Source organism: Meriones unguiculatus, chromosome 17 (assembly GCF_030254825.1).
Source record: "Meriones unguiculatus strain TT.TT164.6M chromosome 17, Bangor_MerUng_6.1, whole genome shotgun sequence".
Classification (NCBI taxonomy): domain Eukaryota; kingdom Metazoa; phylum Chordata; class Mammalia; order Rodentia; family Muridae; genus Meriones; species Meriones unguiculatus.
In genome coordinates this window covers 9,953,230-9,966,794 of record NC_083364.1, presented here as the reverse complement: position 1 = coordinate 9,966,794, position 13,565 = coordinate 9,953,230, and the positions used below count along the sequence as shown (strand labels likewise).

The following is a 13,565-nucleotide window of genomic DNA, read 5'->3' as shown; positions in this document are numbered from 1 at the left end:
TGCCTCAGCCATAATCTCCCAATCATGGTGCACATTTCTATCACTCTAATGTTTCCCTGAATGTCTCTGCAGTCCATTGCTTCCTCTCCATGAGCCATGGATAGGTGTCTGATTTTTTTCACTACACCCCACTCAGCATTTTCTATAATTTTACATAAAAGATTCATTCATTATGGTTTGTGTCTGGCTTCTTTCATTGAGAATCCTATTCATGAAATTTGTGTGTGTTGTCCTGTTTATCAGTATGAGTTCCCTATCACTGTTGAGGAGATTCCACAGTATGGGTATGCTTAACCATTCATCTGCTGATGGACATCTGGATAGTTCTGTTTGCTGTCTCTAGGAGACAGACATTTTCATTTACATTGAATAAACACCTAGCAATGGCATGGCTAGCCACAGGGTAATGCAGGCTTAACTTTTAAGAAACTGCCAGTTTCCTCAAGTAGATTCACAGTTTTATAATTCTGTATGTGTGAGTTCAGAACTAATCCATGCTCAGCAGTATTCTCATGGGTGGCATTTATAAAGTTTAACTGGCCTAGTGGACATAATGGTAACACTATGATTTTAGTTCTCATTTCACTAGCAGAATACAAAGATGAAGGACCTCCTCCCATACCTTTGCTTGTCACTGAGCTGCTTATTTCATGACATGTCTTTACAAGTCATTTGTCATCTCTCCATTTAGTTTTTTGTCGTAGAAATGCTTTTAAGAGTTCTTTAGAAGAACACGTGAGTCCTTTGTCAGATATCTGTGACTGTTTTCCTGTCCCCTGTGACTTATTTCATGGTTCATGGACCATAAATTTCGAACTCTAAGAAACAGGTGCATACTACAGTATCACAAAGATCTTCTAAAAGTTTAAGAGTTTGAAAATGTCACTCTTAGAAAAACATTAAGTGTTGTGCCTTATCAACTTACATCAACAATTTATTTTCATGTTATGTTTGAGTATTTTCCTCCATCTAAGTAGCCGGCACTTTGCCTGCATCCCTGGTACTGGAGGAGGCCAGAGGGGGTGCTGGATACCAAGTTCAGGTCCTCTGCAGAACCTACTAGTATAATTTCTGTTTGTTTCTTTGTTTTCCAGGACTAGGTTTCTCTGTGCAGCCCTGGCTATCCTAAAACTCACTGTAGAGCAAGCTGGCCGTGAACTCAGAGCTCTGCCTGCCTCAGCCTCCCTGTGTACTCATGTGCTCATGTGCGGGTTGGGCTCTGGTACACAGTATGAATGGGCGTGAAGGCCAGCACAGTGCATCTTAGTTTTGGATGGGGTCTCACTGGGACATGCTACTAGTCTGCACTGGCTCACTAATGACCCTCAGTGTGCTGGTAAGTGTTTTAAATTTAACACAAGTAGAGCGACCTAGAAAGAGGGAACCTCAGTTGAGAAATTGCTTCCATTAGACTAGCTTGTGGGAGTGTCTGTGGAGCAACTTTTTGCTCCAGCCCACTGTGGATGAGTTGTGTAAGAACGCTGAGCAAGCAGTAAACAGCATTCCTCCATCGGCTGTCATTTCCTGCCTTAAGCTTCCTTGATTGTGGAGTGTAACCTATCAGATGAAAGAAATTCTTTCTTCCCCAAGTTGCTTTTAGTTATGGAGTTTACCATAACTCCTGGAACCTGGTTAGGACAGAACGGATCCTCCTGTCTGTTCCACACTGATTCAGGAGCCACCACACCTTTGGTACCACCCTTTTCCACATGAGTAGTACAGCTGCAACTCAGGTCTCTATTCCTGTACTGACTGAGCCATTTCCCAAGCCCCAGGACTTCTTTCTTTATCAGCTGGTAACATTTTTAAATATATTTACTAAAAGAATAATTTGATAGCAAAAAACTAAATGGAACTGTACACAAAAAAAGTATATAAAAACACTCTACTTAAGCCAGGTGCAGTGGCGCACACCTACAGTCCCAGCACTTGGGGAGGCAGAGGCAGGCAGATCTCTGTGAATTTGAAGCCAGCCTGCTCTACAGGGTGAGTCCAGGACAGCCAAGAATACACAGAGAAATCCTGTCTCCAAAAACCAAACCAAACTAAAATAACAACAGCAAAAAAAAAAAAAAAAAAACACTCTACATAGCAGACAGGAGCATAGACAAATGAAATAAGTGCAATCAAGTATATTTTCTTCATTATGCTATAAGAACACCAAATTAATATCTAGAAAAGGGGAACCTCACTTAAGGACTGCAAAGTCTCTTTTATAAACTACTCACCCTTGAAAGTGATCATGAAACCACTGAATAAAAGTTATCATGAAACTACTGAAAGTCCAAAACAAAGTTGGACATGGTGGTGCACACCTTTAATCCCAGCAGAGGCAGGCAGATCTTTGTAAGTTTGAGGTCAGCCTGGTCTACAGAATGAGTTCCAGGCCAATCAAGGCTATCTACTGAGACTTTGTCTCCAAAAACAAACAGACAAACAAAAAAGTTCAAAACATACTCCTCAGAGAATAAGCCACAAGCTGAAGACTGTGTATTATGTTGCTTTCTGTTCTACGGAAATATTCCCTGGTTTTAAAAACTATATAACAGAACACTTGTTCATATTCCAAAGAGGTGAATAAGGGAAGAAATTAAAACTAGCTATGAAACCTCATCTGGTATAAATGTACAAAGAAGGTTTCTGGCCATTTAAGAGACAGGTTTATTTACATAATGCATACATGTAGCTTCAAAACAGGGGAACTGGGGAGCAATCATAGAGAAATACCCAAGCCAGTATGATTCAAGGCATTTCCCTTCCTCTTACCTCCCGGCTCTACCCTGCTCTACAGTTTCTCTTTTCTTCCACTTATGCTTCATAACTAAACTTAGCAGCAGCCAAAGGCCAGTTAAGCAACCTGATGTGCCATCCTCTAACTGAGAGGAACTCGCTCACACTGCTGATCATCACAGGAACCTAAGGTGACACCCTCTAACTGAGAGGAACTCTCACACTGCTGATCATCACAGCACCCTAAGGTGACACCCTCTAACTGAGAGGAACTTGCTCACACTGCTGATCATCACAGGAACAATAGAGAAGGGAGCTGCTCTTTGTGCAATGGCTCTAGGCTTCTATCTTCAATCAGCTCATTCAAACACTACCTCAAAGCAGTTATAAACACCACTTACGAGGTTTCTTACCTTGGAAAGTGCCTCGTCATGAACGACCGTGTTGGTGGTTAAAAGAACAAGCACTGTCTGAAGCAGCTTGAGCTCTTCCAGGCTGTTCTCCATGAGCTGCCACAGCATGTTAATTATGTTCCCGGCAGCAGTCTGTGAACCGGAAGGTGGTGCACAAAATCAGCTCAGAGCTGAGGCAATGCAGACTCAAAGTCACATTTTTTATTATTCATTTTTATTTTTTATATCAATCACAGGTGATTTAGTTTGTATCCCAGCCGTAGCCTCCTCCCCCCTTCCTTCCCAATCCCACCTTCCATCCCTCATCTCCTCCATGCCCCTCTCTAAGTCCTCCTCCCTTTCCATCTCGCCCTAGCTTATCAGGTATCTTCAGGACTGGCTGCATTGTCCTCCTCTGTGGGCTAGCAAGACTGTTCCTCCCTCAAAAGTCATATTTTTATCTTATTTTCCATCATCAAGTTAGATACAAACAAAATACTTGTATTAATGAGTAACTACCAATTCAGATAATCTATATTTTAAAATATAAATTATATTAAATATGACACTGAAAATTCATTTCATTCTAAAATCAGCACTTGTACTACTGAACTACGCCTTTTTAAATGATAAGTAACTCAATGAAATGTATTTAACCTATTTAATGCTAGCTTTATTTTTAATTTGTTTTGCTTTCATAAAGCTGCTTCATAGTAAATATCAGATACACTTTAATCTTCCCCATGAAATCAGACACTGATGCAACTCTTACTAGGCAATTCAGATAAAAATCTCCATACTACCTCAGACACCACTTCATGTGACATGAGTCTTTGAATGGCGGCCAAACACAGCTGAGTGATCTTTGGTTCCTTGGTTCCACACCCCATTAGGAAAGGCTGCACGACTTCTGAGCTGTTCTCTTTTAATGCTTTATTCAGAAAATATATAAGATAAATTACTGAATCTATGCATAATTAGGAACATTCGTCTACATATTTAGAAGTATGACAATTCTTTTGATGTAAAATAAACATCCAAATAGAAACACTACTAAGAATTCAAGTACTTCAGATACTACAGTCTTCACCTCAACTACAGGTTTCCCAGGCTTTCTCTGACATGGAATTCTGGGAGCCTTCCTGTATGCTCTATATCCCCTTTGAGGACATGGATTCTCACAATTTCAGAAATTAAATGTTTCACAGGAGGAAAATAAATAGGAATCCATATTATAAGCAGAAATAGTAATTAAAATCATCTATACATCATGTTGTCCATAGTTCACAGGCACCCTAGATTACTTTTATATGCTATGAATGTTTGTAGCTCTAATTTCTTCAGGAAATAAGCACAATTCTTTAGCAACAACAGCATTATGCCTCTTATTATCGAAAGAATATTTTAAATTAACTACTGAATACACAAACTTTTATTCCAAGCTTTAATTTAACTTCTACCAACTCTAGAAGTTTTAAAATAGCAATAAAAACATGAGCTAGAATAATATAATTAAATTCAATTAAGCAATTACTTTAATAACATAAAATTTAAAAAATTCTTAAAAGGCAAAAAAGACAAGTTTGTCACTTTCAGAGAAGTTGAATAAATAACATGGATTTCTAAGTAACGAGAACACTAAACTTAAAAGTCTGATAGCTGTTTTCAAGGAAACAAAACTCACTCATTAACTATATCTGAGTCAGAAAATATTTTTTCAAAAGAACTTGGAAGAAAGTCGTTCATAATCACCATGGAAAGTGAAAAGCCACCTCAGCCATTGCTTCCTTCTTTTTGCGTTTACAGAACCAGGTGTGAGTTCCCGCTTATGAAAGAGGCCTCAACCAAAGAGCTGATCTCACCCTAACAGTCACTGCACTATTGCACAGCCATGCACATCTTGCCTGGAAGAGTGCAGTGTGGACTTGTAGGAGTCACAGCAGATAGAGATCACTGTTGACTTCCTCCTCTGCAGCACCTTTCTGGCAGGGATAGCTAGGAGATGCTTCCAGCTCAGTTCCAGTGCACAGTACCTTAGCTACTGGGTTTTCAGCTAGCTCCGTGGGCAGCCAGACACAAGCATGTATTGTTTCGGGTACCTCTGGGGACTATCCTGCCAAACAACTCATAAGGAGTAGTTTCACACCGAGGGGTTTTGTTTAATAACCCCGGGCTTTTAGAAGTAACAGCACCTAGACATCCAGGCTATCTACCTTCTAACTCTCTCAACTATTATTTTTTAGTTGGCTTATAAAGCACTAAGGTTACCATATGGGTTTTTCATGAATCCTTAGTTTTGGTGAGCCCTGCTCCCTTTCTTCTTACCATACCCTATTCCTGCTTTCCACCCCGTCCTCAAATTCCTCATCTGTTTTCATATCATCTGTGCTTGGCTACCCTTTCTTCCTTACGGCAGCCTCCACCCAGGTGGACCCTTTTTAGTTTCCTTATACAGATACTGCAGGTTAAATACACAAGTCTACAGATTTGAAGCTACGATGCATGAGAGACAGAATATGTGGCATTTGCCTTTCTAAGTCTACATTATTTCATGCAGTCCAATTTTGTACTTTCCACCAATTTACCTCCAATTTTTGGTTAGTTTTTATTTCTGTTTTACACAGTATTTTATCCATTATATAACAGTTTGTATTTTTTAATGAAAAGTATGTTTCCTGTCGAATGCATTTTACTTTGATAGTCTTCCATTTTTGTTTTTAAAATTAATTTACTTTTTATTAATTAAAATTTATTCACTTTATATCTCAGCTGTAGCCCCCACCCCCACCCCGTCCTCTCCCAAGCCCTCCTTCCCTCTTCTTCTCCCATGCCCCTCCCCAAGTCTACTGATAGGGGAGGTCCTCCTCCCCTTCCATCTGACCCCAGTCTATCAGGTCTCATCAAGACTGGCTGCATTGTCTTCCTCTGTGGCCCAGTAAGGCTGCTCCCACCTCAGGGAAGCAGCCACTGAGTTCATGTCAGAGACAGTCCCTGTTTCCCTTACTAGGAAACACACTTGGACACTGAGCTGCCATGGGCTTCATCTGTGCAGGGGTTCTAGGTTATCTCCATACATGGTCCTCTGCTAGAGTATCAGCCTCAGAAAAGACCCCTGTGGCCAGATGTTTTGGTTCTGTTGCTCTCCTTGTGTCCTCCAGGTCTTTCTATCTCCTCCTTCTTTCATAAGATTCCCTGAGCTCTGCCCAAAGTTTGGCTATGAGTCTCAGCATCTGCTTTGATACACTGCTGGGTAGAGTCTTTCAGAGGCCTTATGTGGCAGGCTCCTGTTTTCTACCTCTTCCAATGTCCATCCCTTTGGCCTTTTGGAGTGAAGATTGATCATCTTAGCCAGGGTCCTCTTTCTTGCTTAGCTTCTTTAGGTGTACAGATTTTAGTATGTTTAGTATATATGTCTAATATTCACTTATAAGTGAGTATATACCCTGTGTGTCTTTCTGCTTCTGGGATACCTCACCCAGGATGATCTTTTCTAGTTCCAACTATTTGCCTGCATATTTCATGATTCCCCTGTTTTTAATTGCTGAGTAGTATTCCACTATGTAAATGTACCACAATTTCTGAATCCATTCCTCAGTTGAGGTACATCTGGGTTGCTTCAATGTTCTGGCTATTACGAATAAAGCTGCTACAAACATGGTTGAGCAAATATTCTGGTATACTTGAGCATATTTTGGATATAGGCCTAGGAGTGGTATAGCTGGATCTTGAGGAAGTGCTATTCCTAATTTTCTGAGAAAGTGCCAGATTGATTTCCAAAGTGATTGTACAAGGTTACATTCCCACCAGCAATGGACAAGGATTCCTCTTTCTCCACATCCTCTCCAGCATGTGTTGTCACTTAAGTGTTTGATCTTAGCCATTCTGATGGGTATAAGGTGAAATCTTAGGGTTGTTTTGATTTGCATCTCCCTGATGACTAAGAATGTGTCAGAGAAACACTTAAAAAATTGTTTTTCCATTTTAAATTAATTCTTTGAGAATTTTATACAGGTACACAATGGTTTTTTGTTTTTTGTTTTTTTAATAATATCAATCCTTCACTTTTTCCAACTCCTCCCAAAGTTCCCCTCCCAACTTCATACCTCTTTTCAAAGCCTCTGAGTCAAATCAGCGCTGTCTTTATGTCCAGGGTGTGCACCATCCACTGGAGGGAGCATGAGCAACCTAAGAGATCACTTCCTTGAAGAAAGCTGAGTTTGTACAGCACCTTCAACTGCTAAAGCTCTTCAACTAGGGATGGGGCTTCAGATTTATGACTAGCTTGATCTTTTCTTATGGAGATAATCAGAGCTATGGTAAGCTCACCAGTATAACTAACGGCCCAGTTGTCTTCAGAAGATGTTTTCACAGAAGTCTTCCTCAACCTCTGGCTTTTACAATATTTATGCCTCCTTGTCTACAATGTTCCTGAGTCCAGTATGGATGAGGTGTGACACATACGTGTCATTTAGGGATAGGCATGTCACAGTTACTCATTTTCTGTACTCAGGCCCTCTGTGGCTGTCTATATTAACTTACCTGCAAATTTCATTTTTCTTTACAGCTGAGCTAAATTCCACTGTGTATTAAACATATTTTTATTATTCATATTGGACCCTAGCAGTGACCTTAACTACTGCTGATGAGCTAACCTGTCACAATGCTAAGCTATCTTCTGAATATTTATATTTATAACAATAAACAAATGCTACTCACTCCCAGTCGTTCTATGCAACAAAAGGCAGTAAAGGCAGAGACATACAACTGCTCAAGATACTGAGACTAAGTGACAACCAAGTGCACAGTCCTAACAGGTTATATTTCTGCCTCTAAGGCTCAGGGATGGTTGTAGAAGATGGGAGGAAAGAATGGAAGAAGACAAAGTAAGAGAGAAGGGCTATGAAATGCTGTCTTCTGGGCACCTGCAACAGCCCACAGGAAACTGGGCCTGTCAAAATCCAGCACAGGTTAGGGAGGGGGTGCCCGTGCCCCCACTCTTCCCTCTTGAAGTATTGGCTACTGATGCATTCCGGGGAAGGGACAGTAATTATTTTCCATTGTGTACCAAGTTCCAAATCTATGGTCACACAGATAATCTTAGTTAAACTTAATGAGGTCTCAAAAAAAAAAAAAAAAAAAAAAAAAGCTAGACATGAATGTTTGAAAGGGAAGTAGAGGGAGGTGGAAAGGTTTAAAGTAATAAGAATGTATTTTATATGTGTATGTCATTGTCAAAGAACAAATTCAACATAAGTCATACTAAAAAAGGTTTTGTTTTGTTTTTTGAGACAGTTTCTCTGTGAAACAGAGCTCTGGCTGTCCTGGACTCAATTTGTAGACCAGGCTGGCCTTGAACTCACAGAGATCTGCCTGCCTCTGCCCCTCAAGTGCTGGAATTAAAGGCGTGTGCTACCACACCCAGCAAAAGTCAGAATTTTTTAAAGTGTAAAAATATTTCTTTTAATTTTGGTATTTAATATTTTATTTAAATCCTACTTTCTGTCTACCAAAGTATACGCCATGGGATGATAAACTAAGACTACCGTTTCCTCCAGCACGCTCTAAAAAGCCCCTTGCTGCACCATCATAAATCACCAAGTTAGCAGAGCTGAGATGGGAAAAGAGGCGCAGTGCCTCGAGGGCTTCTGTCCAAGTCCCTTACTTTCCTGGGCAGGAAGTTTCAACTCAAACCCAAAGACAACAATCTCCACAACAATATCACAAAAACACTGAAGTGAGTAATTAAAATATGATCTTTAATTTTGTATATGTAGAATCATAATGGAATAAAATTAGAAATTAAATAATAACAAGAAAAATTCTGAAAAATTTACAAATGTTTAGAGCACAAACAACACATTCTTGAATGGCCAATGGGTAACTGAAATAATCAGAAACAAATTTTCCTATGATCAAATGAAAATGATAGTACAAGTTATTTTGAGATACAAAAATCAAAACAAAACAAAAAACAAACCAAGTAGTTGCAACTGGAAGTTTATGGTTATGAAAGCTTACATCTTAAAATCAAAAAGATTTCAAAAACTGGACAAGGATCTTTAGGGTCCTGGATAATCAATTGACGCCCGAAAAAAGCAGATAGTAAGAAATGATAAAGAAGGGGAGAAATTAATGAAATAAAAGAACAGTACATAGACCCAACAAAGAAAACAGAAAAAAAAACTAATAAAACCAGAAAAAAAATGGAACATAAGTACCAATGAAATCCAGAGCACTATTACAGAATATTTTGAAAAAATATCTTCCAATAAACTAGGAAATATTCAAGAAATGGATAAATACCTAGAAATATAACTTAAAAAAATTAAAATCAAGAGACTGTAGAAAACTCTGGTGAATTCATAACAGGTAACAAATTGATGTAGTAATAAATAAGCTCTTAATAGAGGAAAGTCTAAGACAAGACAGGTTTAGTGCCACAAAGAACTAGGGCAAGTGTTCTTTAAGCTGATTCATAAAGTAGAAAAGAGAAGAACACTACCAAACTTATTCTGTGAAGCCAGCATTACTCTGATACAAAACTGGATAAAAGCTGAAAAGGACAAATCAAAACATTCTTGTCAGCCAGGCAGTGCTGGCGCATGCCTTTAACCCCAGCACTTGGGAGACAGAGGCAGGTGGACCTTTATGAGTTTGGGGCCAACCTGGTCTACAGAGAGAGTTCCAGCACAGCCAAGGCTATACAGAGAAACCCTGTCTTGAAAAAAACAAAACCACTCTTGTCCAATTTCTCTGATGAGCGTAGAAGCAGAAGTTCTCAATAAAACACAAAGCAGATCTGAGAGCACCTTAAGAGCATCACACACCACGAGCAAACACACCTCATTCAATGGTACAAAGATGATCCAGCATGAATAGTCAAAAAGCTTAACAGAGCACATGACTGGGAATAAGGACAAAACATCAATTATTGCAAATAGATACTATTGTCAAAAGTCTCTGAGCATCCCTTCATGGTTACAAACTAAAAACATGAGGAACAGAAGAAACACATTTCAATATAGTTGAGCTAACTATGACAATCTTAGAGCCAATAAACACTATGCTAACTGGGGGAGGGGGGAATGAGAGTAGTTCCTCTAAAACAAGGAACCAGGCTAGGGTGCCCACTCTTTCCTTTCCACTCTTATTCAATCAAAACAGCTCTCAAAATTTTAGACAGAGCAATAAGGCATAAAAAAGAAATAAAAGGGATACAAATAGCAGTCAAAACACCCCAACTTGCAGATGGCATGATCTTATACTTAAAACAAGGCCCTAAATATTCCACCAGAAAACACTCGGCTATGGTAGGAAACTTCAACTAAGTAATAGTGTGAGGAGCTTACACACTGGGACCTCCCGCCAAGACTGGCGAACCTCTACCTGTGGGGGTCCCAGTGAACACAGTGAGGCTCCGGGTGGCTGCACACTTGGTGATGTGCCAACAGCGTGGGCACGGCCCAGCTGTTCCCAACTTCTCTGTACCTGTGCCTGTGTCTCGTTCCTTCCTTCCCTGCAACCTCAGCTATGTCAAGTCAAAGCCACATCAAATACAGCAAAATAGGAAACAAAAATCAGTGTCAATGTGCAAAAAAATTTGTAGAGTAACAATAATTCATTTTCTTTCTTTCTTTTTAGTTTAGTTTAGTTTTTTCAGACAGCTTTTCTCTGTGTAGCCTTGGCTGTCCTGATCTCACTTTCTAGGCCAGGCCTGCCTTGAACTTTCAGAGATCCACCTACTTCTGCCCCTAGAGTGCTGGGATTAAAGGAGTGCACCACCATCACTGGACACAATAACGAATTTTCCAAGGAGGAGAACAACTCTATTCCCAGTAGCTGCTGGTTGGAAATACAGCTTAGTGGTACCGCACTTACACAGCATGTACACACATAAGCTCCGAAGGCGGGAGAACAGACCTGACAGTGTTTGACAATGGCTTTAAGAAAGCCATTGCTCTCCTCCTATACCCAGCTCCAAGAGGCCCTGAAGGCAGAGGCTAGCCCTGTCTGTCAAACACTACTACTTAATAAATGCCCCTCAGGCAGATTAAGCTATTCCACAGTAATAAACTGTATCTACAATTTATGAGGGTAGTCCATGTTTCTCATTTGCTCATGATGAGAATCCATGTGATGCAGTAAGCAGGTAGCTCAGCAAAACTGACAATCTGTCTTCTAATTCCTAGCTCATACTCTTCCTGCTCATTATGCTGCCATTTTATAAAGCAAATAGCATGATGATAAAAGAAGCTAAAAACAGGACTCAGTCACCTCCACTATCTTCACTGTCTTCACTTTCTGGAACAACAAGAGCATTATGGATACCTTAGAAGAGGCATTCACTAGCATGCCTGAGAGTTTCTTCTAAGCCACTGACACTTGTTCTGCATGCTTCGGAGCTGTTACATGTGCCTTTTCACCTTAGCAAACAGTTTATCACAGTTTTGGCAGCAACTAGAATGACATTTTAAGTAGCAATTAAACTCAATTTAGCTAAACTGGTGTGATAGTAATATAAACACCCATAAACAAATTTACTCATGTACCAGGAAAGGAAACTCTACCACCACCTTGGCCTACAATGATTCTAAGACACATCAATTTAAGGTCTGTTTAAAGGTGAAAATCTTACACAATGGAATACTAATCAGCAATTAAAAACAAGGAAATCATGAAATTTGCAGGCAAATGCTGGGATCTAGAAAAGATCATCCTGAGTGAGGTATCCCAGGAGCAGAAAGACACACATGGTATTTACTAACTTACATAGACCTATAAGTTAGGATAAACATACTAAAATCTGTCTACCTAAAGAAAATAAACAAGAAAGAGGACCTGGGGTAAGATGATCAATCCTCACTTAGAAAGACAAATGGGATGGACATGAGAAGTAGGAGAAAACAAGAAACAGGACAGGAGCCTACTGCAGAGGGCCTCTGAAAGACTCTACCTAGCAGTGTATCAAAGCAGATGCTGAGACTCATAACCAAACCTTCGGTAGAGTGCAGGGAATCATATGATAAAAGGGGGAGTTAGTATGACCTAGAGGGGATAGGACCTCCACAAGGACAAAATATATCAGGGTACGGGGGGTCCTCTATGAGACTTTCTCCAACCAAGGACCATGTATGGATATAACCTAGAACCTCTGCTTGGATGTAGCCCATGGTAGCTCGGTAACCAAGTGTGTTTCCCTAGTAAGGGGAACAGGAACTGTTTCTGACATGAACTCAAGAACTGGCTCCTTTACTTCCCCCCGCCCCCCAAGGGAGGAACAGCCCTGCTAGACCACAGAGGAGGACATTGCAGCTAGTCCTGAAGATACCTGATAAGCTAGGGTCAGATGGAAGGGGAGGAGGACCTCCCCTAGCAGTGGACTTGGAAAGGGACAGGGAGGAGAAGAGGGAGGGAGTGTAGGATTGGGAGGGAATGAAGGAGGGGGCTATGGCTGGGATACAAAGTAAATAACCTGTGATTAATAAAATTAATATAAAAAACAAAGGTGAAAACCCATGTATATTAGGATCAATAAAATGAGATGTATCATAAGATATTATAAATTTCCTATACAGTCAAGTTTATAAGGCGAAGATAAATTTAAGATAGCAATAGAAGTGTTTTTGAGTTCTATTTTAATGCAATTCAAAGAAATTAAACACTTATCACACTCTGTCCTCCCATTTATAGAAAATAGAGTGGTCAAAATGAAGTTTCAGTGGTATACAGAACAATCAATACAATAACACTGAGTTAACTTGTCAACATCTTTTACGGCACAGCTCCAAAGGCAAAAACATACTATCACCAACAGATTATAACTCAGTAAAAGGAAAACCACTAAAAACAAACTATTTTACTTGTAGTGCTTTTTATGATAAATTTTTAAATTAAAATAAAATGTAAAGACTTGTTTTACTCCCTGTGAAAGGTGCTGGCTGTGCTCGGAAGCGCGAATGATCTGCTGTGGGACAAGAGGGGCTGTCCCAGCAACAGTGACTGCAATGACACTATTTACAGCTAGCTCTCGACGAGCGTCCTTCTAGGCAGAGACCTCAGGAGGCACGCTGCGAGGACACTGTTCAGCAACGTAAAGAAATCTTGCTTTAATCATTTTACGCTGCTCCAGATAAGGGTGTGTGTGTCTTCCGAACCAAAACATTAAAATACAAAAGTAGGTTTGTGGGGAGTGGTATATTTTTTATGCAAGTCCTTTACTTTTTAACAGTCATACTATGTCCTTGATATATGTTAAATTTCCAATTATATAACTGTGAGATCAAATGATGCACTTTCACACACTAGAAATAGGTCCACAAGTTCCCAATATACTAAAGATTTTCTTGTTCTAAGCAATTTTACTGCATTCTGAGGAAAAAAAGTTAAACTAGCATTTCACACTATATATCACATGTTAACAAGTTTTATTTTGATAGATCTTTA

The 13,565-nt window shown here is 39.8% G+C and overlaps 1 protein-coding gene across 3 annotated transcripts in view; it reads right to left on the bottom strand.

The window, feature by feature from the left end:
* The window catches only part of Mon2 (MON2 homolog, regulator of endosome-to-Golgi trafficking), a 79,689-nt gene that overhangs the window by 51,265 nt on the left and 14,859 nt on the right, over window positions 1–13,565 (bottom strand). For all 3 annotated transcript variants that reach the window (XM_021636512.2, XM_021636514.2, XM_060371001.1), the window contains 2 exons: window positions 3,926–4,053; window positions 3,144–3,275 (listed from right to left, as the gene is read on the bottom strand). In XM_021636512.2, the coding sequence (XP_021492187.1) occupies window positions 3,144–3,275; window positions 3,926–4,053 (260 nt within the window). The remainder of the gene's footprint in view (window positions 1–3,143; window positions 3,276–3,925; window positions 4,054–13,565) is intronic.